This window comes from Giraffa tippelskirchi, chromosome 6, assembly GCF_054371585.1.
Source record: "Giraffa tippelskirchi isolate mGirTip1 chromosome 6, T2T-mGirTip1v1.2.pri, whole genome shotgun sequence".
Lineage (NCBI taxonomy): Eukaryota > Metazoa > Chordata > Mammalia > Artiodactyla > Giraffidae > Giraffa > Giraffa tippelskirchi.
The window spans coordinates 98430569-98454880 of NC_137280.1; the positions used below are offsets into that span (position 1 = coordinate 98430569).

Sequence of the window (24312 nt, forward strand, 5' to 3'; positions counted from 1 at the left end):
TCTGTTTCTGTGCCACACTGGGATTCAGGAATCTGTGACTGAGAATCCTAGTACTCTTTTTGGTGTACCATAGAACCATCATTTCTGGGGCCTCATTCTTTCTTAGGGGTGCTGCATGTAAGTGTAGTATTCAGTTCTCTTAACTAGACTTTTGTCTTTTTCCTCTCTCTACTGACCTTTTTTTCTGTTTTGAGAAGTTGCTTAGTTTCTCTTGTTCTCATTAAAAGCTCTGAGCATGAGTTCACTTAGATTTTTTCAAGACAGGAGCAACAGTTATTTCTGATTATCTTCTTTTATGAAGAAAAATAAAACAGCCTAAGGGAATAGGGGAGAAGGCAATGGCACCCCACTCCAGTCCTCTTGCCTGGAAAATCCCATGGATGGAGGAGCCTGGTAGGCTGCAGTCCATGGGGTCGCTAAGAGTCGGACACGACTGAGCGACTTCACTTCCACTTTTCACTTTCATGCATTGGAGAAGGAAATGGCAACCCACTCCAGTATTCTTGCCTGGAGAATCCCAGGGACGGCGGAGCCTGCTGGGCTGCCACCTGTGGGGTCGCACAGAGTCGGACACGACTGAGGTGACTTAGCAGTAGCAATAGCAAGGGAATAGGAAAAAGTCGGTTTTCATTCCAGTTTCAGAGAAGAGCAATGCTAAAGAATGTTCAAATTGCCATACAGTTGCACACATTTCACGTGCTAGTAAGGTAATTCTCAAAATCCTTCAAGCTAGGCTTCAATAGTATATGAACTGTGAACTTCCAGATGTACAAGCTAGATTTAGAAAAGGCAGAGAAACTAGAGATCAAATTTCCAACTTCCAACATCTGTTGGATCACAGAAAAAGCAAGGAATTCCAGAAAAAAATCTGCTTCATTGACTACACTAAAGCCTTTGACTGTGTGGATCACAGCAAACTGCAAAATTCTTCAAGAGATGGAAGTACCAGACCACCTTACCTTCCTCCTGATTAACCTGTATTCAGGTCAAGAAGCGACAGTTAGAACTGGACATGGAACAGTGGGTTGGTTCGAAATTGGGAAAGGAGTACGTCAAGGCTGTATGTTGTTACCCTACTTATTTAACTTATATGCAGAGGAAATCAACCCTGAATACTCATTGAAAGGACTCATGCTGAAGCTGAAGCTCCAATACTTTGGCCACCTAATGCAAAGTGCTAACTCATTGGAAAAGACCTGATGCTGGGGAAGATTGAAGGCAGGAGGATAAGGGGGTGACAGAGGATGAGCTTGTTGGATGGTATCATTGACTCGATGGACATGAGTTTGAACAAGCTCTGGGCGTTGGTGAAGGACAGGGAAGCCTGGCGTGCTGCAGTCCATGGGGTCGCAAAGAGTCAGGCAACAACAACACATGCTGGTATGTAGAAGAGTGGTAATCACTCAACAAGTGCTAGCTACTATTACTGAAAGGTTAGAGAGGGAGAAGTAGACCAAAGGCAGAATTTAGGCTAACAGCAACATAAAAACAGACACTTTTTATGTTTATGAAACAAATAACAACTGTAGTTTTCTTTATTGAAATGATGGCTGTGTGCCAGTCACATTAAATCTGTTTTTTAATCCTCATTACACTAACCACATGCAGAGTGAAAAACAGAACTTAGAAAGGTAAATTAACTTGTCCAAAACATCACAGCTAGTAAATGGATAAACTCTCTTACTCCATAGTTACCACAGAATATACCTATATGGTATTTCTTCTTTGAGGTAAATTTTATAAATATCATAGACTCTCTTTGAAACTTAGAGGTGGCCTTAAAAATCATGATATCCAGTTATATCATTTTGTTGATGAAGAAATTTGTCCTTTGAAAAATGAATAATTGATCTGTGTTTCCTGAGTCTGAATGTTCAGCTTTCTTGTTATGTGCTCACATATGTTTTTGCTTATTTTCCCAATGAAATCTAAAACTTTCCAGGACATGCTCCCCTTCTTTTGACCTTGAGGACCAAATTTAAATAAAGGCAGCAGAGTAATCTGTGAAGTCTAGAATTATACCTTACCTGTTCTAGCTTGTTTTTCTTATTGAGCTATACCGTTTCTGAATGTCTGGACTTCCCTGGTGGCTCAGATGGTAAAGTGTCTGCCTACAATGCGGGAGACCCAGGTTCAATCCCTGGTTTGGAAAGAACTCCTGGAGAAGGAAATGGCAGTCGACTCCAGTATTCTTGGTTGGAAAATCCCATGGATGGAGGAGCCTGGTAGGCTACAGTCCATGGGGTTGCAAAGAGTCGGACACGACTGAGCGACTTCGCATTCATTTTCACCATTTCTGAAGACTATAGACTTTTACCAGCTAACGGATTGGACTTGGCTTTTTAATGAATTGTGTGCTCAGCTTTGATCGTTTTGTTTCTAGAGTGAACTGTTTAGTTTCGAGTATCGTAGCATGCTTCACTTCAGGTTCCCAGCAACCAGCTCATATTGATCATCCTGGCGTTAAAAAACTGCTTGACCCACATTTGGTTACTTCCCAACTGGTTGCTCCCCTCTAGTGCTTGGTTTCCTGAAGAGCATATAGTCATACATAGTCATAGCATAGTTTCCTTTAAACTTTCACAGTGTAAGTCAGTTACTGTGACTTGTGTGTGTTTGCACATGTGCATGCATTTGTATTAATCTCCTCACATTAGTCAGTCTTTTTTCTAAGTGTAGTGGTCCAATTAATGTTACTTTATGCCTTACAGATGTTGGCTTCTGGAATCATGAAACTCCAAATGTCTGTGCTAGTGATGGCCTCGTTTGGTTTTCTGGGCTGCACACGGGCTGAGATCTTCACATCTGCTGGTATGCACCAGGGAAGGTTGTATTGTCCGCAAATGAGTCTTAGTTCCCAGCATCAGGTTGGCTGACTTATTCTCTATCAGGGTGGAAAAGTCTCACTCACATGTTTTTACCTGTAACTAGGGGACAGTGAGAAAGGAGTTTCCAGAAATTAATACTTTTTGTTTCAGAGGCCGTTAGGGAACCGACCTCACATTGCCCAAAGAGTTTTTCTGGGAAACGTGTGTTTGTGGTGTGTACCCTTTCTGTGAGGTCTAGATTTTCTCAGAACCTTTAGGAATGCTCAGGTACTTTTTGTGGAGTGTCACAAAAGTGTTTCCCAGGTGGTGTGGTGGTGAGGAATCTGCCTGCCAATGCAGGAGACACAGGTTCGATCCCTGGGTTAGAAAGATCCCCTGGAGTAGGAAATGGCAAGCCACTCCAGTATTCTTGCCTGGAAAATTCCATGGACAGAAGAGCCTGGCAGGCAGCAGTCCATGGGGTCGCACAGAGTCATCCATGTTTGAGCACACATGCATAATGATTATAGGTGGTGTACATTATATGAGCTGAGAATCTAGTCTCCTCTTTTCTTCCTCACCTGAAACTTCAGAGTTCATTCCTATGTATTGAAGTGGTTTTATCCTCCAGGATTTCCATGCTCCACATGATAAGATTAGCTGTATGGTGAAAGGATGAGATAAAGGTCCTTCCCTGATGACAGAGTTCACCATATGGGCCAAGTGTTGAATATCCCTCTGGGAGTGTCTTTCTGTCTTGGAGCCAAAGCCTAAAACAGTGTGACCATCAGATCTCCTTAAGCTCCTCAACTGAGTGATCCAGAAAGAGCTCCTCTCTTTTGGCTCAGGGGACCCACCTTTCATTGGAGCTTTTGTCCTAGTGAAGCAAGGTGGGAAACCACTTGTCCAGTTCTTATGGGCCCTTTCTTCTATCCCCTTGTAGGGCGCATGGCTAAGTTGATTTCTGTGGAAGAAGAACTGGTCCAGGCTCTGAAAGAATACATTGTTTTGGTTGAAGCCAAACTGTCTGTGATGAAAAGGTAAAGATAATTCATTATTCCCACAGTCTAGGATCTTGCCCTTATTCTCCAGATGTAGAAATTCACATGAATATGGTCCTCTAGCATGCCTAGCAGAAATAAATGCAAATCTTCTTTGAAGGGACATACTTTAAATCCAGGCCACATAAACCCTAGTGCTTCCCCAAAGAATCTGCCTGCAATGTGGGAGAAAGTGAAAATGAAAGTCGCTCAGCTGTATCCAACTCTTTGCAACCTCATGGACTATACAGTCCATGAAGTTCTCCAGGCCAGAATATTAGAGTGGGTAGCTGTTCCCTTCTCCAGGGAATCTTCCCAACCCAGGGATTGAACCCAGGTCTCCTGCATTGCAGGTGTATTCTTTGTCAGCTGAGCCACCGCGAAAGCCCAAGAATACTGGAGTGGGTAGCCTATCCCTTCTGTAGAGGATCTTCCCAACCCAGGAATTGAACTGGGGTCTTCTGCACTGCAGACAGATTCTTTACCATCTGAGCTACCAGGGAATCCCAGCAATGTGGCAGACCTAGGTTCAATCCCTGGGTCAGGAAGATTCCCCTGGAGAAGGAAATGGCTACCCACTCCAGTATTCTTGCTTGGAGAATTCCATGGACAGAGGAGCCTGGAGGGCTACAATCCATGGAGTCACAAAGAGTTAGACATGACTGAGTGACTAACACTTTCACTTTCACATAGGCCCTGCTGCTGAGTTCACAATTCTAAATTTAAAAACCTGTTCACTGTGTCAGCAGAAGTAATAGAAAACAAAATTGAAATTAGACACCCAAGAACTTGAGATAATAGAGGCATATAAGATATTTAAAATGAAATAGAAAACATAAGAAAGCAACAGAATTCATCAGAAGACCATGCAGATTTGAAAAGAACCAAATATATGTTTTAAAAGTTAAAAGCAGTTCTTGAAATTGAAGGCTCACTGGATGGGTTAAATAACATGTACTGGTTACGAAGCTACCCAAGAGACATCTTGGATTCAGACTTACCTTTCTATTAATATATTCTGCTTTGGTCTTGGAGATGGGAGTTGGCAAACTTCATTTCTCTTTTATTAGTTGGCTTCCTGTCAGTTTCTGCCAACTGGAGGACACTAAAACTAGAATGAAACGTAACAGGAAGAAGTGACCTGTACTTTTCCTGTTTTGCTTGCCATTCCGTGAATGTCAATCCATCAGTAGTTGTAAACTTCAGCATTAATAGGTGTTCCCCGTTTTTTTTCTCACTCTTCTAGAAGCAGTCATAGTTTGTGTTCATTGATGGCAGTTTCATCAAGTCAGTGCTCTTACTTCAAAGGCTTGAGTCCCAGACCTTTGGTGCCTCCCTCTCCAGCTCCAGAAATAGTCAGACGGCGTCATCTTCTTCAGAAGTCAGTGTTATAGCTCTGCATGGTCCCTAGGTTTAAACCAGAGTCCTCCTTATACCTCTTTCCTTGTTCCCTTAGTTGTAGGGGTGGGAGCTGCTTCTGCAGTTACTATCACTATATTATTTCATTGTTCCTTTTCTGTCTTTTCATTTCCTGTAGTGAGTTCTCTTTGATTTAGTGGTGTGTTCCACAACAGATACACAGCAGACTAGGCCAGCTAAACGAAGAATAGATATCCCAGAAGTTTGTCTGGAGAAGTCAACCAGACATAAAAGGCCACATACTATATGATTGCATTTATATGAAATGTTTAGACTAGGCGAATACATAGAGACAGGTATCAAATTAGTGGTTGCCTAGGGCTGGGCAGAAGGAAAGAGAGTGGGGAGTGACTTCTAATGGGTATAGCATTTCTTTATGGGGAGATGAACATGTTCTGCAGTTTATGGTAATGTACAATTCTGTGAGTATACTAAAAACTACTCAGTCATACACATTAAAGGATTAATTTTCTGGTACATAAATTATATATCAATAAAGCTGTTATTTTAAAAAGTAAGTTCACTCAGGTTTACATATAAGATAAAAGATTCCCAATTATGGTGAATGAGAGAGCCTGTTTGCCTTCATCAAGGCAAATATGTTGACAAAGTAACATTTCAATTAAAGAGTCCATTGAGTTTTGAATTTCCTGGTCAGGATAGAACTGCTTGGCAAGCAAGGAAAAGCTATTATTTTTCAGAAATTTACCTTTTTTTCCTTAGATGCTGTACTGTTTTTAATATGTATTAAAAATAATATTATAGAAATGAATCTGAATATAACAGTAATCACAAGAAATGAAAATGCATTAAACTTAGCAGTTAAAAGAGAAATAGTCACTTACTTAACAGATATTCATAGAGTGCATAAAACTTTATGCCAGGCTGTATTATAAACACTTAGGACATCAGTGAGTAAAATAGACAAAAATTCCCATTCTCAGAAGCTAACATTCTAGCTGAGGAAAAGAAGCAATACAATATACTGGGTAAGTATGTTATATAGTATGTTAAAATATTAACAAGTGCTATAAAAAAAGAAAACTAGAATAAGGTAAACAAGCCTGAAGGTTACTGCAGTTTAACTGATACATTCTCATATTCAAAAAAAAAATTAGCTATATCATGTTTACAAAAGAGATAGAAAACCAAAGAATACAGAAAGATTGAAGAGTAAAAGAATTGTAAAATATACTCCAGGCAATTGTTTTTAAATTTGTATTTATTTATTTATTTTTGACTGTGCTGGGTATTTGTTGCTGCGTGTGAGCTTTCTCTGTGGTACACAGGTTTCTTATTGCAGTTCCTTCTCTTATTGCAGAGCACAGACTCTAGGGCATGCAGGCTTCAGTAATTGTGGCATGTGAGCTCACTAGTTGCACCTCTTGGACTCTAGAGTGTGGGCTCAGTAGTTGCAGCACATGGTTGTAGTTGCTGCTTGGCACGTGAAATCCTCCCGGACCAGTGATTATCCCCTGCATTGTCAGAACCACTGGACCACCAGGGAAGTCCTCCAGGCAGTTATTAAAACCATTATGGCAAGTTGATATCAGACAAAATGATCTTTAAGGCAAAAAATGATACTATGGATACTAAATTTGTTTGGGTGTATTATAATATGCCATACAAGTACTAAAGTATAAACTTTCTGGGAGGAATTGTAAAGCCATAATTATTGTGAGATATTTTAACATATGCCCACAGTCATTGATAGATCAAGCAAATTAAAACACATTAAAGTAGTAGATGATTTGAATAGCACAGTCAAAAAGCTTGGTATACTGAGTGCATGTAGAACCTTGCTTGCTCATTTCAAGTGCATATAGAACATAAAAAAAGACTCCATACACACTAGGTCATACTTCACCTTTAAGAATATGTATCAACAGACTATTTTCCCATCACCATTCCATGAAGTTAGAAAGCAACAAAAGTAACTTTTACAAGTTCATGTTTAAAAAGATATATATGTGTGTGTGTGTGTGTGTGTGTATATATGTAATGAATCAGTAATGATATCATCATAGAAATTAGAACACATTTAGAGTGGAATGACTAATAAAAATGTTATGCATCAAATCTTGAGGGATGCATCTACATTATCATGGAGGGATATTTATAGCCTAAATTCCAAAGGGAGAAAGGCTGAAATTAATAATGTAAGTTTTATTAAAATAAATGAAAATTCTGCATTGTATTTTAAGGTTCAGAAACTGTAGTCATTTTATTTTGTAATTGTAAAACTGGTTTTACAAGGATGAAATTCTCATCTATGTTCTGAATGTTAAGAGAATCTTTATAATTCTTTTAAATAGTTTTGTTGATTAGCATATGAAGACATAATGCCTTGATTATCAGGAAGATAACCAATGTCTGACAATTACAGTTGACATCTTTTTGGAGAAATATACCATGTTCATGGATTGGAAGAATTAATATAGTGAAAATGAGTATACCACCCAAAGCAATCTATAGATTCAATGCAATCCCTATCAAGCTACCAATAGTATTTTTCACAGAACTAGAACAAATCATTTCACAATTTGTATGGAAATATAAGAAACCTTGAAAGCCAAAGCAATCTTGAGAAAGAAGAATGGAACTGGAGGAATCAACCTGCCTGACTTCAGGCTCTACTACAAAGCCACAGTCATCAAGACAGTATGGTACTGGCACAAAGATAGAAATATAGATCAATGGAACAAAATAGAAAGCCCAGAGATAAAACCACACACCTATGGACACCTTATCTTCGACAAAGGAGGCAAGAATATACAATGGAGAAAAGACAATCTCTTTAACAAGTGGTGCTGGGAAAACTGGTCATCCACTTGTAAAAGAATGAAACTGGAACACTTCCTAACACCATACACAAAAATAAACTCAAAATGGATTAAAGAGCTAAACGTAAGACCAGAAACTATAAAACTCCTAGAGGAAAACATAGGCAAAACACTCTCCGACATAAATCACAGCAGGATCCTCCATGACCCACCTCCCAGAATATTGGAAATAAAAGCAAAAATAAACAAATGGGACCTAATTAAACTTAAAAGCTTTTGCACAACAAAGGAAACTATCAGCAAGGTGAAAAGACAGCCTTCAGAATGGGAGAAAATAATAGCAAATGAAGCAACAGACAAACAATCTCAAAAATATACAAGCAACTCCTGCAGCTCAATGCCAGAAAAATAAACGACCCAATCAAAAAAATGGGCCAAAGAACTAAACAGACATTTCTCCAAAGAAGACATAGAGATGGCTAACAAACACATGAAAAGATGCTCAACATCACTCATTATTAGAGAAATGCAAATCAAAACCACAATGAGGTACCATTTCACACCAGTCAGAATGGCTGCTATCCAAAAGTCTACAAGCAATAAATGCTGAAGAGGGTGTGGAGAAAAGGGAGCCCTCTTACACTGTTGGTGGGAATGCAAACTAGTACAGCTGCTATGGAGAACAGTGTGGAGATTCCTTAAAAAACTGGGAATAGAACTGCCATATGACCCAGCAATCCCACTGCTGGGCATACACACCGAGGAAACCAGAATTGAAAGACACACGTGTACCCCAATGTTCACTGCAGCACTGTTTACAATAGCCAGGACATGGAAGCAACCTAGACGTCCATCAGCAGACGAATGGATAAGGAAGCTGTGGTACATATACGCAATGGAATATTACTCAGCCATTAAAAAAAATACATTTGAATCGGTTCTATTGAGATGGATGAAACTGGAGCCCATTATACAGAGTGAAGTAATCCAGAAAGAAAAACACCAATACAGTATACTAATGCATATATGGAATTTGAAAGATGGTAACGATAACCCTATATGCAAGACAGAATAAGAGACACAGATGCATAGAACAGTCTTATGGACTCTGAGGGAGAAGGTGAGGGTGGGATGTTCTGGGAGAATAGCATTGAAACATGTATATTATCATATGTGAAGCAGAACACCATTCCATGTTTGATGCATGAGACAAATGCTCAGGGCTGGGGCAATGGGATGACCCAGAGGGATGGGATGGGGAGAGAGGTGGGAGGGGGGGGTCCAGGAAGGGGAACACATGTAAACCCATGGCTGATTCATGTCAATGTATGGCAAAAACTACTACAATATTGTAAAGTAACTAGCCCCCAACTAAAATAAATAAATTTATAAAAAAAAATTATAGTTGACATCTTTAATGAGCATATACCCTTTCTACAGCAATTATTTTTAAAATCTTCCTTTCCTATAGCAAACCCTTATAGTCCCAAAGTTATAAATTAAACATACTTTGGAATTATTGAAACAAACCTTTCGATATGTAATGACAAGATAAACAATAAGTATACATATAAGTTAAATTTTGTAAGAATAGGCATTAAAGATTTGATAAACCTTTTCATTGTTGATCAAACTAGTTGTGATTATAACATGACTTATATTTTCAGAATACCTTTAAGAGTCTCCTGTGCTTTCAAAGTTTGTTCAGAACTGTCGGTTGCCATCCCCTGACTCCATTTAAACTTTTCTACACAAATCTGGAAAACTCAGCAGTGGCCACAGGACTGGAAAAGGTCAGTTTTCATTCCAATCCCTAAGAAAGGCAATGCCAAAGAATGCTCAAACTACCGCACAATTGCACTCATCTCACATGCTAGTAAAGTAATGCTCAAAATTCTCCAAGCCAGGCTTCAGCAATATGTGAGCTGTGAACTTCCAGATGTTCAAGCTGGTTTTAGAAAAGGCAGAGGAACCAGAGATCAAATTGCCAACATCCAATGGATCATCGACAAAGCAAGAGAGTTCCAGAAAAACATCTATTTCTGCTTTGTTGACTATGCCAAAGCCTTTGACTGTATGGATCACAATAAACTGTGGAAAATTCTGAAAGAGATGGGAATACCAGACCACCTGACCTGCCTCTTGAGAAGTCTGTATGCAGGTCAAGAAGCAACAGTTAGAACTGGACATGGAACAACAGACTGGTTCCAAATCAGGAAAGGAGTACGTCAAGGCTGTATATTGTCACCCTGCTTATTTAACTTATATGCAGAGTACATCATGAGAAATGCTGGGCTTGATGAAGCACAAGCTGGAATCAAGATTGCCAGGAGAAATATCAATAACCTCAGATATGCAGATGACACCACCCTTATGGCGGAAAGTGAAGAAGAACTAAAGAGGCTCTTGATGAAAGTGAAAGAGCAGAGTAAAAAAGTTGGCTTAAAACTCAACATTCAGAAAACTAAGACCATGGCATCTGGTCCTATCATTTCACGGCAAATAGGTGGGGAAACAGTGGAAACGGTGAGAGACTATTTTTCTGGGCTCCAGAATCACTGCAGATGGTGACTGCAGCCATGAAATTAAAAGACGCTTACTCCTTGGCAGGAAGTTATGACCAACCTAGACAGCATATTAAAAAGAAGAGACATTACTTTGCCAACAAAGATCCGTCTCGTCAAGGCTATGGTTTTTCCAGTAGTCATGAATGGATGTGAGAGTTGGATGATAAAAAAAGCTGAGCACTGAAGAATTGATGCTTTTGAACTGTGTTGTTGGAGAATTCTCTTGAGAGTCCCTTGGACTGCAAGGATATCTAACCAGTCTACCCTAAAGGTGATCAGTCCTGGGTGTTCATTGGAAGGACTGATGCTGAAGCTGAAACTCCAGTACTTTGGCCACCTGATGCGAGGAGCCAACTCATTGGAAAAGGCCCTGATGCTGGGAAAGATTGAAGACGGGAGAAGAAGGGACAACAGAGGAAGAGATGGTTGGATGACATCATTGACTCAATGGACATGAGTTTGGGTAAACTCCAGGAGTTGGTGATGGACAGGGAGGCCTGGCGTGCTGCAGTCCATGATCGCAGAGTCGGACATGACTGAACGACGGAACTGACACAAATTGAGTTAGCCACTATAGGGTTTACAGTTTTCTATTTCCACAGTGAGCCAGTCAAAGAGTTAGAAAAATGGCAGGGAAAACCTTAACAAAATAGAAGAAAGGAAACCATTTAGATGAAGTAGAAGTTAGTGAAGTCAGAAAAATAAAAGATGCAGTTTAGAGAATCATTAAAACTGGAAGTTGGTGATATTTGGAAATGTTAGCAAGATAATCAGTCCTCTGGGATGGTCAAGAAAAAAAGAAAGGAAAACAAATAAACAATATTAGAAGTAAAAACTCGGACATAGCTATACATACAGTGAGGTTAAAAATAAATGCACAGTGTAAGTCACGTGATTAAAAAATGGGCAAAGGAGTTGAATAGACATTTCTCCAAAAAAGATTATCACATCTGAAGATGTGCCCAGCATTACAAGTCATTAAGGAAATGCTAATCAAAACCACGATGAGATACCACGTCACATCTGTTAAGATGGGTACTATAAAAAAACAAAGCCAGAAAATAACAAATATTGGCAAGAAGGTGAAGAAATTGGAATCCTTGCGCACTGTTGTTGGGAATGCAAAATGATGCTGTCCTTGTGGAAAACAGTATGATGATGCAGCAAAAAATTTAAAATAGAATTACCATATGGTCTAGTAATTCCACTTCTGGTATACCCAAAAGAATTGGAGGCAGAGTCTCCAGGACTTATTTGTATATCTATGTTTATAACAATATTATTCACAGTAGTCAAAAAGTGGAAGGAAGCCAAATGTCTATCTACAGGTGAATGGATAAACACAGTTTGGTATAGACATACGATGGAATTTTATTTGGCCTTGAAGAAGAAAGAAATTCTGGTACATGCTGCAGCATGGATGAACCTTAAGAATATTGTGCTAAGTGAAGTGAGCCAGTCATAAAAAGACTAATACTGTATGATTCCATTTATATTAGGTATTTTTACAGTAGTCAAATTCGCAGAAGCAGAAAGTGGAATGATGGTTGATGGGGACTGCAGGGAAAGGGTAAAATGAGTTGTTGGTTAGTGGCTAAAGAGTTTTAAGTTTTGCAAGATGTAGAAGTTCTGGACATTGGTTGTGCAGCAATGTGAATATATTTGACATTGCTGAACTGTACACTTGAAAATGGTTAAGATGGTGGACTTCCCTGGTTGTGCAGTGGATACGAATTTGCCTGCCAATGCAGGGAACTTGATCACTGGTCCGGGAAGATCCCACATTCCATGGAGGAACTAAGCTTGTGCACAACTACTGAGCCTGCGTGCTGCAGCTACCAGAGCCATTGTGCTTAAAACCTGTGCTCTGCAACAAGAGAAGCCACTCCGATGGGAAGACGGTGCACTCAACGAAGAATAACCCCTGCTTGCTGCAACTAGAGAAAGCCCAAGCAAAAGCAACAAAGACCCAGTGCAGCCAAAAATAAATAAGTAGATTAAAAAATTTTTAAATGGTTAAGATGGTAAATTTTGTAAGTATTTTAGCACAATTTAAACTTTTAATTAATATTAATTTTAAGATTATAAACAACTGTATGCTAATAATTTTGAAAAATTAAAATGAAGTAGACAGTATCTTAGAAAAATATAAATTACCAAAACTGAAAACATGAGTAGACCTATGATTATTAAAGACATTAATTCTGAAGTTTAATACTGCCCCCAAAAGATAAAACCACTGTTGCTTTGGTTCCTACATTCTTCTTTCAGCCCTTCTTATCTCTGCTCTTGAGAGCAGTGAAGGAAGAGTTCATGGGTCAGTGCGTTGGAGCCTGTGTCCCTTTTCTATTCATCCTCTAGCTACTTGGAGCTTTAAATCCTGTTGCTTACACCAACCCTCTGCTTTAGTTAGTCTAATCTCTTTAGTCTTTCCTCAGTCTCTATTTTGAAATGATATAGTTTCCTCTTGGAAAGTTTCCATTTCATTTATTTTTCCTGTTATCCATTATTAGGGTTCATTTAAAATCTTAGCTGATCAAAGGTCTTGATAAGATTCCAGAAGGCTGTCCTTACTAGCTGGCCCTTTAGGGTTCATGCTCAAAAAGTATGGATTTGACATTTCACATGCTTACTTTGAAATTACTCGTTTTGCCCTGTCCTGTTTTGGACTTTACCTGTTGTCACCTGTTTGATATATTACTCCTGGTATCATGGATGATATCTGGATAGTTGGGGTGTGAATCCAGGGTTCTTGAGATTGGAGGAGAAGGAGATGGTTGCTCTGTTAAGAATGCTCACCTCTTCAGCTAAGCTGCTGATGACCACACTCCCTTCTGGGCTCTGTGTCTGCTTGTTGCTTCTCTAAGGTTCTGATTATACCCTGGAAGGCCAGTTCACAGCACTCTTCCTGAACTGTATACTCAGCTGTCTGATTTATTAAGATACATGAATAGTTTCCTGGATATCTAAAGCTTCTTGTTTCTCAGATAAGATTGAGAGAGGTATTTTTGGAATGATGACAGTGATTTCATCACCTCTCCTCCATTTACTCATGTATTCAACATGTAACAAATATTTAGTGAATAATTATCACGTGCCAAACACTGTTTTTGGAGCTAGACTACAGCAGTAAAAAACCAGCAAACAGGACTTCCCTGGTGGTTTGGTGGTTGGGAATCTGCTTGCCAATGCAGGGGACACAGGTTCAATCCCTGGTCCAGAAAGATTCCACATGCAGCGGGGCAACTAAGCCTGCAATCCGCAAATACTGAAGCCCGCGTGCCTAGAGCCTATGCTGTTAAGTAAGGGAAGCCACCACAATGAGAAGCCTATACAACGTGACTAGAGAGTAGCCCCCACTTACGGCAACTAGAGAAAGCCCATGCACAGCAATGGAGACCCAGCACAGCCATAAAAAAAAAAAAAAAAAAAACACACCACTAAACAAAAAAATAATTCTAGCCCCAGTAGCATGGGGAGACCAACTTAACATATAAGTAAATTATATTGTAGAAAGTGTCAAAAATCATGGGAAAAAAGAAAAGTAGAGCCAGGTAAAGGGGATCTGGACTACTAGAAGCAGGGACTATTTGTGCTACTAAGTCAGATATGCAGATGACACCACCCTTATGGAAGAAAGTGAAGAAGAACTAAAGAGCCTCTTGATGAAAGTGAAAGAGGAGAGCGAAAAAGTTGGCTTAAAGCTCGGCATTCAGAAAACTAAGATCATGGCATCTGGTCCCATCACTTCATGGCAAATAGATGGGGAAACAGTGAAAACAGTGGCTGACTTTATTTTTGGGGGCTCCAAAATCACTGCTGATGGTGATTGCAGCCATGAAATTAAAAGACGCTTACTTCTTGGCAGAAAAGTTATGACCAACCTAGACAGCATATTAAAAAGCAGAGACATTATTTTGTCAACAAAGGTCCGTCTAGTCAAGACTATGGTTTTTCCAGTAGTCATGTATGGATGTGAAAGTTGGACTATAAAGAAAGCTGAGCACCGAAGAATTGATGCTTTTGAACTGTGGTGTTGGAGAAGACTCTTGAGAGTCCCTTGAACTGCAAGGAGATCCACCCAGTCCATCCTAAAGGAGATCAGTCCTGGGTGTTCATTGGAAAGACTGATGTTGAAGCTGAAACTCCAGTACTTTGGCCACCTGATGCAAAGAGCTGCCTCATTGGAAAAGACCCTGATGCTGGGAAAGGTTGAGGGCAGGAGGAGAAGGGGACGAGGATGAGATGGTTGGATGGCATCACCAACTCAATGGACATGAGTTTGAGTGAAGTCTGGGAGTTGGTGATGGACAGGGAGGCCTGGCGTGCTGCTGTTCATGGGGTCGGGAAGAGTCGGATGGACATGAGTGAGTGACTGAACTGAACTGAAATAGGATGGTCAATATAATCCTCGTCAGGGAAGTGATATTTAAGCCATACAGTTATGTGAGGAGGATAGCCAAATGGCAACATCTACAGCAAAGGTCCTTACGGAAGAGTTTGATGGGTTTAAGGAGTAGTGGAAAGCCAGAATGAGGAAGGCAGAGTGAGCAAGACGGAGAGTAGTAGAAGATGAAGTCAGCAAGACAGTGAAGGGCCAGATTATGTAGGACCTTGTGAACCATAGAGGCTAATTTTTACTGAGTGATACTGGCAATTTGGGAAAGATTTTGATCAGAGGAGTAGTATGTGCATGCATGCTATATTGTTTCATTTGTCTCTGACTCTGCGACCTATGGATTATAGCCTGCCAGGCTCCTCTGTCCACGGGATTCTCCAGGCAAGACTACTGGAGTGGATTGCTGTGCCCTCATCCAGGTGATCTTTGCAACCCAGGAATCGAACCCATATCTCTGGTGTCTCTTGCATTGCAGGCAGCTTCTTTACCCACTGAGCCACCTGGGAAGCCCAAGGAGTAGCATGATTTGCTCTTAATTTTTTTTTACTGGATGATAATTGCTTTACAGTGTTGTGGTGGTCTCTGCCATGTATCATTGCAAATCAGTCATAATTATATATATATATATATATCATCTTCCTCTGTAGTCTCCCCCCTGCCTTGCCCCATATTCCACCCTCTAAGTTTTCATAGAGCACCAGGCTGGGCTCCCTGTGTTACAAGCAGTTCCCTGCTCTTTATCTGTTTTACACTTGATAGGGTATGGGTGTGTGTGTGTGTGTGTATAATATACGTAAATGCTACTATCCTCAATTTGTCCTACCATCTCCTTACCTGGCTGTGTCCATGAGACTGTTCTCTACTTTTGTGTCTCCATCGCTGCCCTGCAAATAAGCTAATCAGTACCATCTTTCTAGATTCCATATATATGTGTTAATATGAGATATTTGTTTTTCTAGCTTAATTCACTCTATATAACAGGCTCTAGGTTCATCCACCTCACTGTTACTACTCAAATGGTTCCTTTTAATGGCTGAGTAATATTCCATTGTGTATATGTACAACTTATTTATCCATTCATAGGTTAATGAACATCTAGGTTGCTTCCATGTCCTGGCTATTGTAAATAGTGCTGCAGTGAACATTGGGGTGCATGTGTTCTTTGAATTGTGGTTTTCTCAGGGTATTTGCCTAGTATGCTATATGCCTAGTATGCTAGGTCATATGGTAGTTTTATTCCTAGTTTGTTAAGGAATCTCCATACTGTTCTCCGTAGTGGCTATACCAGTTTACATTGCTACCAACAGTGCAGTTGGGTTCCCTTTTCTCCACATCCTTCTGCTCTTATTTGAAAAGGATCTCTCTAGCTCTGTATTGGGAATAGATTTCTCTGTTAGGAAAGTTACTGGAAAAATCTTAACAAAAAATGTGGTAGCTTGGGCCAGAGTGGTCATGACAGAGTTGGTGAGACGATGTCATACTCTAGTGTAATTTTGAAGGTATAACCATTGTTATTTTCATGATGGAGTAGAGAAAGAAAGACAGAAAATGAGAGCAAATCTGGGATTTAGCCTGAAGAGTTAGAAAAATAGAGTTGTTAACTGACATGGGGAAGTGTGTGGGCAGAGCATGTTTGAGGGCAAAGATTGGCAGTTAAATTTGAGTTATCTATTATGCTTCTAAGTAGGGATGTCAAAATCATACATTAACATTATAAACAAAATTAAGATTATACCAAAAAAATTTAATTAAAGATACTTTTGGCAGACAATAATAGCTTAAACAATGAGGACAATGTAATATTACATATAAAAAGAAATCCTCCCAAGATCAGAGAGTTTTAGGGCTGCTTGATTGAGAGGCTCAACCATGTTATGAACTCGGATTCTTTTCGTCTCTTCTGCTAATAATGTATCTGCTTCTCCTCAGTTTAGCTTTCTCTGGTTAAAATGTCTAATAGTTTTAGGTATCATATTAAGAGACAGCACAATAACTGGCTAAAGAGCTATTTCTTTTATTTATTAATATAACACTAAAGAAATTTTTTCTGTTGTCTCCCACTAAACTTTATGTCTCATTAGCTTAAATTGCGTTAGTTGCCCCTGCTGAGGCAGATCACTAACGAGGGGAACAGGACTTCTGTTTTTAACTTAGAATAGTCAGTGCAGGATCAGTAGATGCCCCTAGCTTTCTTTGAAGCATTTTTCTATGTGGAGGGGGTTGGATACCCGAAAATAACAGAGTTATTTTCATGGGAAGCTAGAAGATTATCAACATGATAGCAGAGTTGGCAATCAACATGACTGTTGTAGTAATAAAGAAATAAAATCTGTCTCTAATCTACCTATAAAAATAACCATGATGTCTGTACGCTTACAGGCTTTTTTCCCCTCCTTAAATACTCTTACTCCTTGGAAGGAAAGTTATGACCAACTTAGACAGCATATTGAAAAGCAGAGACATTCCTTTGCCAACAAAGGTCCGTCTGGTCAAGGCTGTGGTTTTTCCAGTGGTCATGTATGGATGTGAGAGTTGGACTATAAAGAAAGCTGAGTGCTGAAGAATCGATGCTTTTGAACTGTGGTATTGGAGAAGACTCTTCAGAGTCCCTTGCACTGTAAGGAGATCCAACCAGTCCATCCTAAAGGAGATAAATCTTGAGTGTTCATTGGAAGGACTGATGCTGAAGCTGAAACTCCAATACTTTGGCCACCTGATGCGAAGAACTGCCTCATTGGAAAAGACCTTGATGCTGGGAAAGATTGAGGGCAGGAGGAGAAGGGGACGACAGAGGGTGAGATGGTTGGATGGCATCACCGACTCAATGGACATGAGTTTGGGTAGACTCCGGGAGTTGGTGATGGACAGGGAGGCCTGCTGTGCTGCATTTCATGGGGTTGCAAAGAGTCAGACATAACTGAGTGACTGAACTGAAACTGGCATAAAAATTTATACAGGTGTGGTTCAGAGATAGTGTGGGTTCAGTTCCAGACCACTGCAGTGAAGCAAATATTGCAATAAAGTGAGTCACATGAATTTTTTGGAATTCTAGTACATATAAAAGTTATGTTTACGCTATACTGTAGTCTGTTAAGTACGCAGTGTGTTCGTGCATGCATGCTCAGTCACTTCAAAGAGTTTCCAACTCTTTGCAACCTCTGTAGACCTCCAGGCTTCTCTGTCTATGGGATTCTCCAGGCAAGAATACTGGAGTGGATTGCCATGCCCTCCTCCAGGGGATCTTCCCGACCCAGGGATCGAACTTGGTGTCTCCTACATTACAGGCAGATTCTTTACTGCTGGGACAGAAGGGGAAGCTCCAAGTATACAATGGCATCAGCAGCTATATGCAAATAAAATGGACAACTTGGAAGAAATGGACAAATTCTTAGAAAAGTATAACTTTCCAAGACTGAACCAGGAAGAAATAGAAAATCTTAACAGATCCATCACAAGAACGGAAATCGAAACTGTAATTAGAAATCTTCCAGCAAACAAAAGCCCAGGACCAGGTGACTTCACAGCTGAATTCTACCAAAAATTTAGAGAAGAGCTAACAATTATCTTACTCAAACTCTTCCTGAAAATTGCAGAAGAAGGTAAACTTCCAAACTCATTCTATGAGGCCACCATCACCCTAATACCAAAACCAGACAGAGATGCCACAGAAAAAGAAAACTACAGGCCAATATCACTGATGAACATAGATGCAAAAAATCCTTAACAAAATTCTAGCAAACAGAATCCAACAACATATTAAAAAGATCATACATCATGACCAAGTGGGCTTTATCCCAGGAATGCAAAGATTCTTTAATATCCGCAAATCAGTCAATGTAATACACCACGTTAACAAATCGAAAGATAAAAACCATATGATTATCTCAATAGATGTAGAAAAAGCCTTTGACAAAATTCAACATTCATTTATGATAAAAACATTCCAGAAAGCAGGAATAGAAGGAACATACCTTAACATAATAAAAGCTGTATCTGACAAACCCACAGCAAACATTATCTTCAATGGTGAAAAATTGAAAGCATTTCCCCTAAAGTCAGGAACAAGACAAGGGTGCCCTCTCTCACCACTACTATTCAACATAGTTTTGGCCACAGCAATTAGAGCAGAAAAAGAAATAAAAGGAATCCAGATATGAAAAGAAGAAGAAAAACTCTCACTGTTTGCAGATGACATGATCCTCTACATAGAAAACCCTAAAAACTCTACCAGAAAATTTCTAGAGCTAATCAATGAATATAGTAAAGTAGCAGGATGTAATATAAACACACAGAAATCCCTTGCATTCCTATACACTAACAATGAGAAAACAGAAAGAGAAATTAAGGAAACAATACCATTCACCATTGCAACGAAAAGAATAAAATACTTAGGAATATATCTACATAAAGAAACAAAAGACCTATATATAGAAAATGTAAAACACTGATGAAAGAAATCAAAGAGGACACAAATAGATGGAGAAATATTCCATGTTCATGGATCGGAAGAATCAATATAGTGAAAATGAGTATACTACCCAAAGCAATCTATAGATTCAATGCAATCCCTATCAAGCTACCAACGGTATTTTTCAGAGAACTAGAACAAATAATTTCACAATTTGTATGGAAATACAAAAAACCTCGAATAGCCAAAGCAATCTTGAGAAAGAAGAAGGGAACTGGAGGAATCAACCTGCCTGACTTCGGGCTCTACTACAAAGCCACAGTCATCAAGAAAGTATGGTACTGGCACAAAGACAAATATAGATCAATGGAACAAAATAGAAAGCCCAGAGATAAATCCACGTACCTATGGACACCTTATCTTTGACAAAGGAGGCAAGAATATACAATGGAGAAAAGACAATCTCTTTAACAAGTGGTCCAGGGAAAACGGGTCAACCACTTGTAAAAGAATGAAACTAGAACACTTTCTAACACCACACAAAAATAAACTCAAGATGGATTAAAGAGCTAAACGTAAGACCAGAAACTATAAAACTCCTAGAGGAAAACATAGGCAAACCACTCTCCGACATAAATCACAGCAGGATCCTCTATGACCCACCTCCCAGAATATTGGAAATAAAAGGAAAAATAAACAAATGGGACCTAATTAAATTTAAAAGCTTTTGCACAACAAAGGAAACTATCAGCAAGGTGAAAAGACAGCCTTCAGAATGGGAGAAAATAATAGCAAACGAAACAACTGACAAAGAATTAATCTCAAAAATATACAAGTAACTCCTGTAGCTCCATTCCAGAAAAATAAAGAACTCAATCAAAAAACGGGCCAAAGAACTAAACAGACACTTCTCTAAAGAAGACATACAGATGGCTAACAAATACATGAAAAGATGCCCAACATCACTCATTATCAGAGAAATGCAAATCAAAACCACAATGAGGTACCATTTCATGCCAGTCAGGATGGCTGCTATCCAAAAGTCTACAAGCAATAAATGCTGGAGAGGATGTGGAGAAAAGGGAAGGCTCTTACACTGTTGGTGGGAATGCAAACTAGTACAATCACTATGGAGAACAGTATGGAGATTCCTTAAAAAACTGGAAATAGAACTGCCATATGACCCAGCAATCACACTACTGGGCATACACACTGAGGAAACCAGAATTGAAGGAGACACGTGTACCACAGTGTTCACTGCAGCACTGTTTATAATAGCCAGGACATGGAAGCAACCTAGATGCCCATCAGCAGACGAATGGATAAGGAAGCTGTGGTACATATACACAATGGAATATTACTCAGCCATTAAAAAGAATACATTTGAATCAGTTCTAATGAGGTGGATGAAACTGGAGCCCATTATACAGAGTGAAGTAAGCCAGAAAGAAAACCACCAACACAGTATACTAATGCATATATGTGGAATTTAGAACGATGATAACAATGACCCTATATGCGAGACAGAAAAAGAGACACAGATGTATAATACAGTCTTTTGGTCTCTGTGGGAGAAGGCGAGGGTGGGATGATCTGAGACAATAGCATTGAAACATATATATTATCATATGTGAAACAGATCACCAGTCCAGGTTCGATGCATGAGACAAGTGCTCAGGGCTAGTGTACTGGGATGACCCAGAGGGATGGGATGGGGAGGGAGGTGGGAGGGGAGTTCAGGATGGGGAACACATGTAAACCCATGGCTGATTCATATCAGTTCAGTTCAGTTCAGTCGCTCAGTCGTGTCCGACTCTTTGTGACCCCATGAATTGCAGCACGCCAGGCCTCCCTGTCCATAACCAACTCCCAGAGCTTACCCAAACCCATGTCCATCCAGTCAGTGATGCCATCCAACCATCTCATCCTCTGTCGTCCCCTACTCCTCCTGCCCGGAATCCTACCCAGCATTAGGGTCTTTTCCAATGAGTCAACTTTTCGCATGAGGTAGCCAAAGTATTGGAGTTTTAGCTCCAACATCAGTCCTTCCAGTGAACACCCGGGACAGATCTCCTTTAGGATGAACTGGTTGGATGTCCTTGCAGGCCAAGGGACTCTTAAGAGTCTTCTCCAACACCACAGTTCAAAAGCATCAATTCTTCGGCACTCAGCTTTCTTCACCGTCCAACTCTCACATCCATACATGACCACTGGAAAAACCATAGCCTTGACTAGATGGACTTTTGTTGGCAAAGTAATGTCTGTGCTTTTAAATATGCTATCTAAGTTGGCCATAACCTTCCTTCCAAGGAGTAAGCGTCTTTTAATTTCATGGCTGCAGTCACCATCAGCAGTGATTCTGGAGCCCCCAAAAATAAAGTCTGACACTGTTTCCACTGTTTCCCCATCTATTTGCCATGAAGTGATGGGACTAGTTGCCATGATCTTAGTTTTCTGAACATTGAGCTTTAAGCCAACTTTTTCACTTTCCTCTTTCACTTTCATCAAGAGGCTCTTTAGTTCTTCTTCACTTTCTTCCATAAGGGTGGTGTCATCCGCATATCTGAGGTTATTGATATTTCTCCTGGCAATCTTGATTCCAGCTTGTGTTTCTTCCAGCCCAGCATTTCTCATGATGTACTCTGCATAGAAGTTAAATAAGCAGGGTGACAATATACAGCCTTGACGTACTCCTTTTCCTATTTGGAACCAGTCTGTTGTTCCATGTCCAGTTCTAACTGTTGCTTCCTGACCTGCATACAGGTTTCTCAAGAGACAGGTCAGATGGTCTGGTATTCCCATCTCTTTCAGAATTTTCCACAGTTTATTGTGATCCACACAGTCAAAGGCTTTGGCATAGTCAATAAAGCAGAAATAGATGTTTTTCTGGAACTCTCTTGCTTTGTTGATGATCCATTGGATGTTGGCAATTTGATCTCTGGTTCCTCTGCCTTTTCTAAAACCAGCTTGAACATCTGGAAGTTCACGGTTCACGTATTGCTGAAGCCTGGCTTGGAGAATTTTGAGCAGGGCATGGCAAACCACTTCAGTATTCTTGCCTTGAGAACCCCATGAACAGTATGAAAAGGCAAAAGGATAGGGCACTGAAAGATGAACTCCCCAGGTCAGTAGGTGCCCAATATGCTAATGGAGATCAGTGGAGAAATAACTCCAGAAAGAATGATGGGATGGAGCCAAAGCAAAAACGATACCCAACTGTGGATGTGACTGTGATAGACGCAAAGTCCGATGCTGTAAAGAGCAATATTGCATAGGAACCTGGAATGTTAGGTCCATGAATCAAGGCAAACTGGAAGTAGTCAAACAGGAGATGGCCAGAGTGAACGTCGACATTCTAGGAATCAGCGAACTAAAATGGACTGGAATGGGTGAATTTAACTCAGATGACCATTATATCTACTACTGTGGGCAAGAATCCCTTAGAAGAAATGGAGTAGCTATCATGGTCAACAAAAGAGTCCAAAATGCAGTACTTGGATGCAATCTCAAAAACGACAGTATGATCTCTGTTCGTTTCCAAGGCAAACCATTCAATATCACGGTAATCCAAGTCTATGCCCCGACCAGTAACGCCGAAGAAGCTGAAGTTGAACCGTTCTATGCAGACCTACAAGACCTTCTAGAACTAACACCCAAAAAAGATGTCCTTTTCATTATAGGGGACTGGAATGCAAAAGTAGGAAGTCAAGAAACACCTGGCGTAACAGGCAAGTTTGGCCTTGGAGTACAGAATGAAGCAGGGCAAAGGCTAATAGAGTTTTGCCACGAGAACGCACTGGTAATAGCAAACACCCTATTCCAACAACACAAGAGAAGACTGTACACGTGGACATCACCAGATGGTCAACACCGAAATCAGATTGATTATATTCTTTGCAGCCAAAGATGGAGAAGCTCTATACAGTCAGCAAAAACAAGACCGGGAGCAGACTGTGGCTCAGATCGTGAACTGCTTATTGCCAAATTCAGACTTAAATTGAAGAAAGTAGGGAAAACCACTAGACCATTCAGGTATGACCTAGATCAAATCCCTTATGAGTATACCATGGAAGTGACAAATAGATTTAAGGGACTAGACCTGATAGTGTGCCTGATGAACTATGGACAGAGGTTCGTGACATTGTACAGGAGACAGGGATCAAGAAAATCCCCATGGAAAAGAAATGCAAAAAAGCAAAATGGCTGTCTGAGGAGGTCTTACAGATAGCTGGGAAGAGAAGAGAAGTGAAAAGCAAAGGAGAAAAGGAAAGATATTCCCATCTGAATGCAGAGTTCCAAAGAATAGCAAGGAGAGATAAGAAAGCCTTCCTCAGCGATCAGTGCAAAGAAATAGAGGAAAACAACAGATTGGGAAAGACTAGAGATCTCTTCAAGAAAATTAGAGGTACCAAAGGAACATTTCATGCAAAGATAGGCTCAATAAAGGACAGAAATGGTATGGACCTAACAGAAGCAGAAGATATTAAGAAGAGGTGACAAGAATACACAGAAGAACTGTACAAAAAAGATCTTCACAACCCAGATAATCACGATGTTGTGATCACTCACCTAGAGCCAGACATCCTGGAATGTGAAGTCAAGTGGGCCTTAGAAAGCATCACTACAAACAAAGCTAGTGGAGGTGATGGAATTCCAGTTGAGCTATTTCAAATCCTCAAAGGTGATGCTGTGAAAGTGCTGCACTTGATATGCCAGCCAATTTGGAAAACTCAGCAGTGGCCACAGGACTGGAAAAGGTCAGTTTTCATTCCAATCCCAAAGAAAGGCAATGCCAAAGAATGCTCAAACTACCGCACAATTGCAATCATCTCACATGCTAGTAAAGTAATGCTCAAAGTTCTCCAAGCCAGGCTTCAGCAATACGTGAA

General features: G+C 40.1%; 1 protein-coding gene across 3 annotated transcripts in view; it reads left to right on the plus strand.

The window, feature by feature from the left end:
- The window catches only part of LOC145510062 (prolyl 4-hydroxylase subunit alpha-2-like), a 109729-nt gene that overhangs the window by 10871 nt on the left and 74546 nt on the right, over positions 1-24312 (plus strand). For 2 of the 3 annotated variants that reach the window (XM_081500212.1, XM_081500213.1), the window contains exons 2-3: positions 2712-2811; positions 3751-3847. In XM_081500212.1, the coding sequence (XP_081356338.1) occupies positions 2712-2811; positions 3751-3847 (197 nt within the window). Of the gene's footprint in view, positions 1-326; positions 1381-2711; positions 2812-3750; positions 3848-24312 lie in introns of those variants that run through there. The other variant, XM_081500211.1, reaches the window with a different exon arrangement.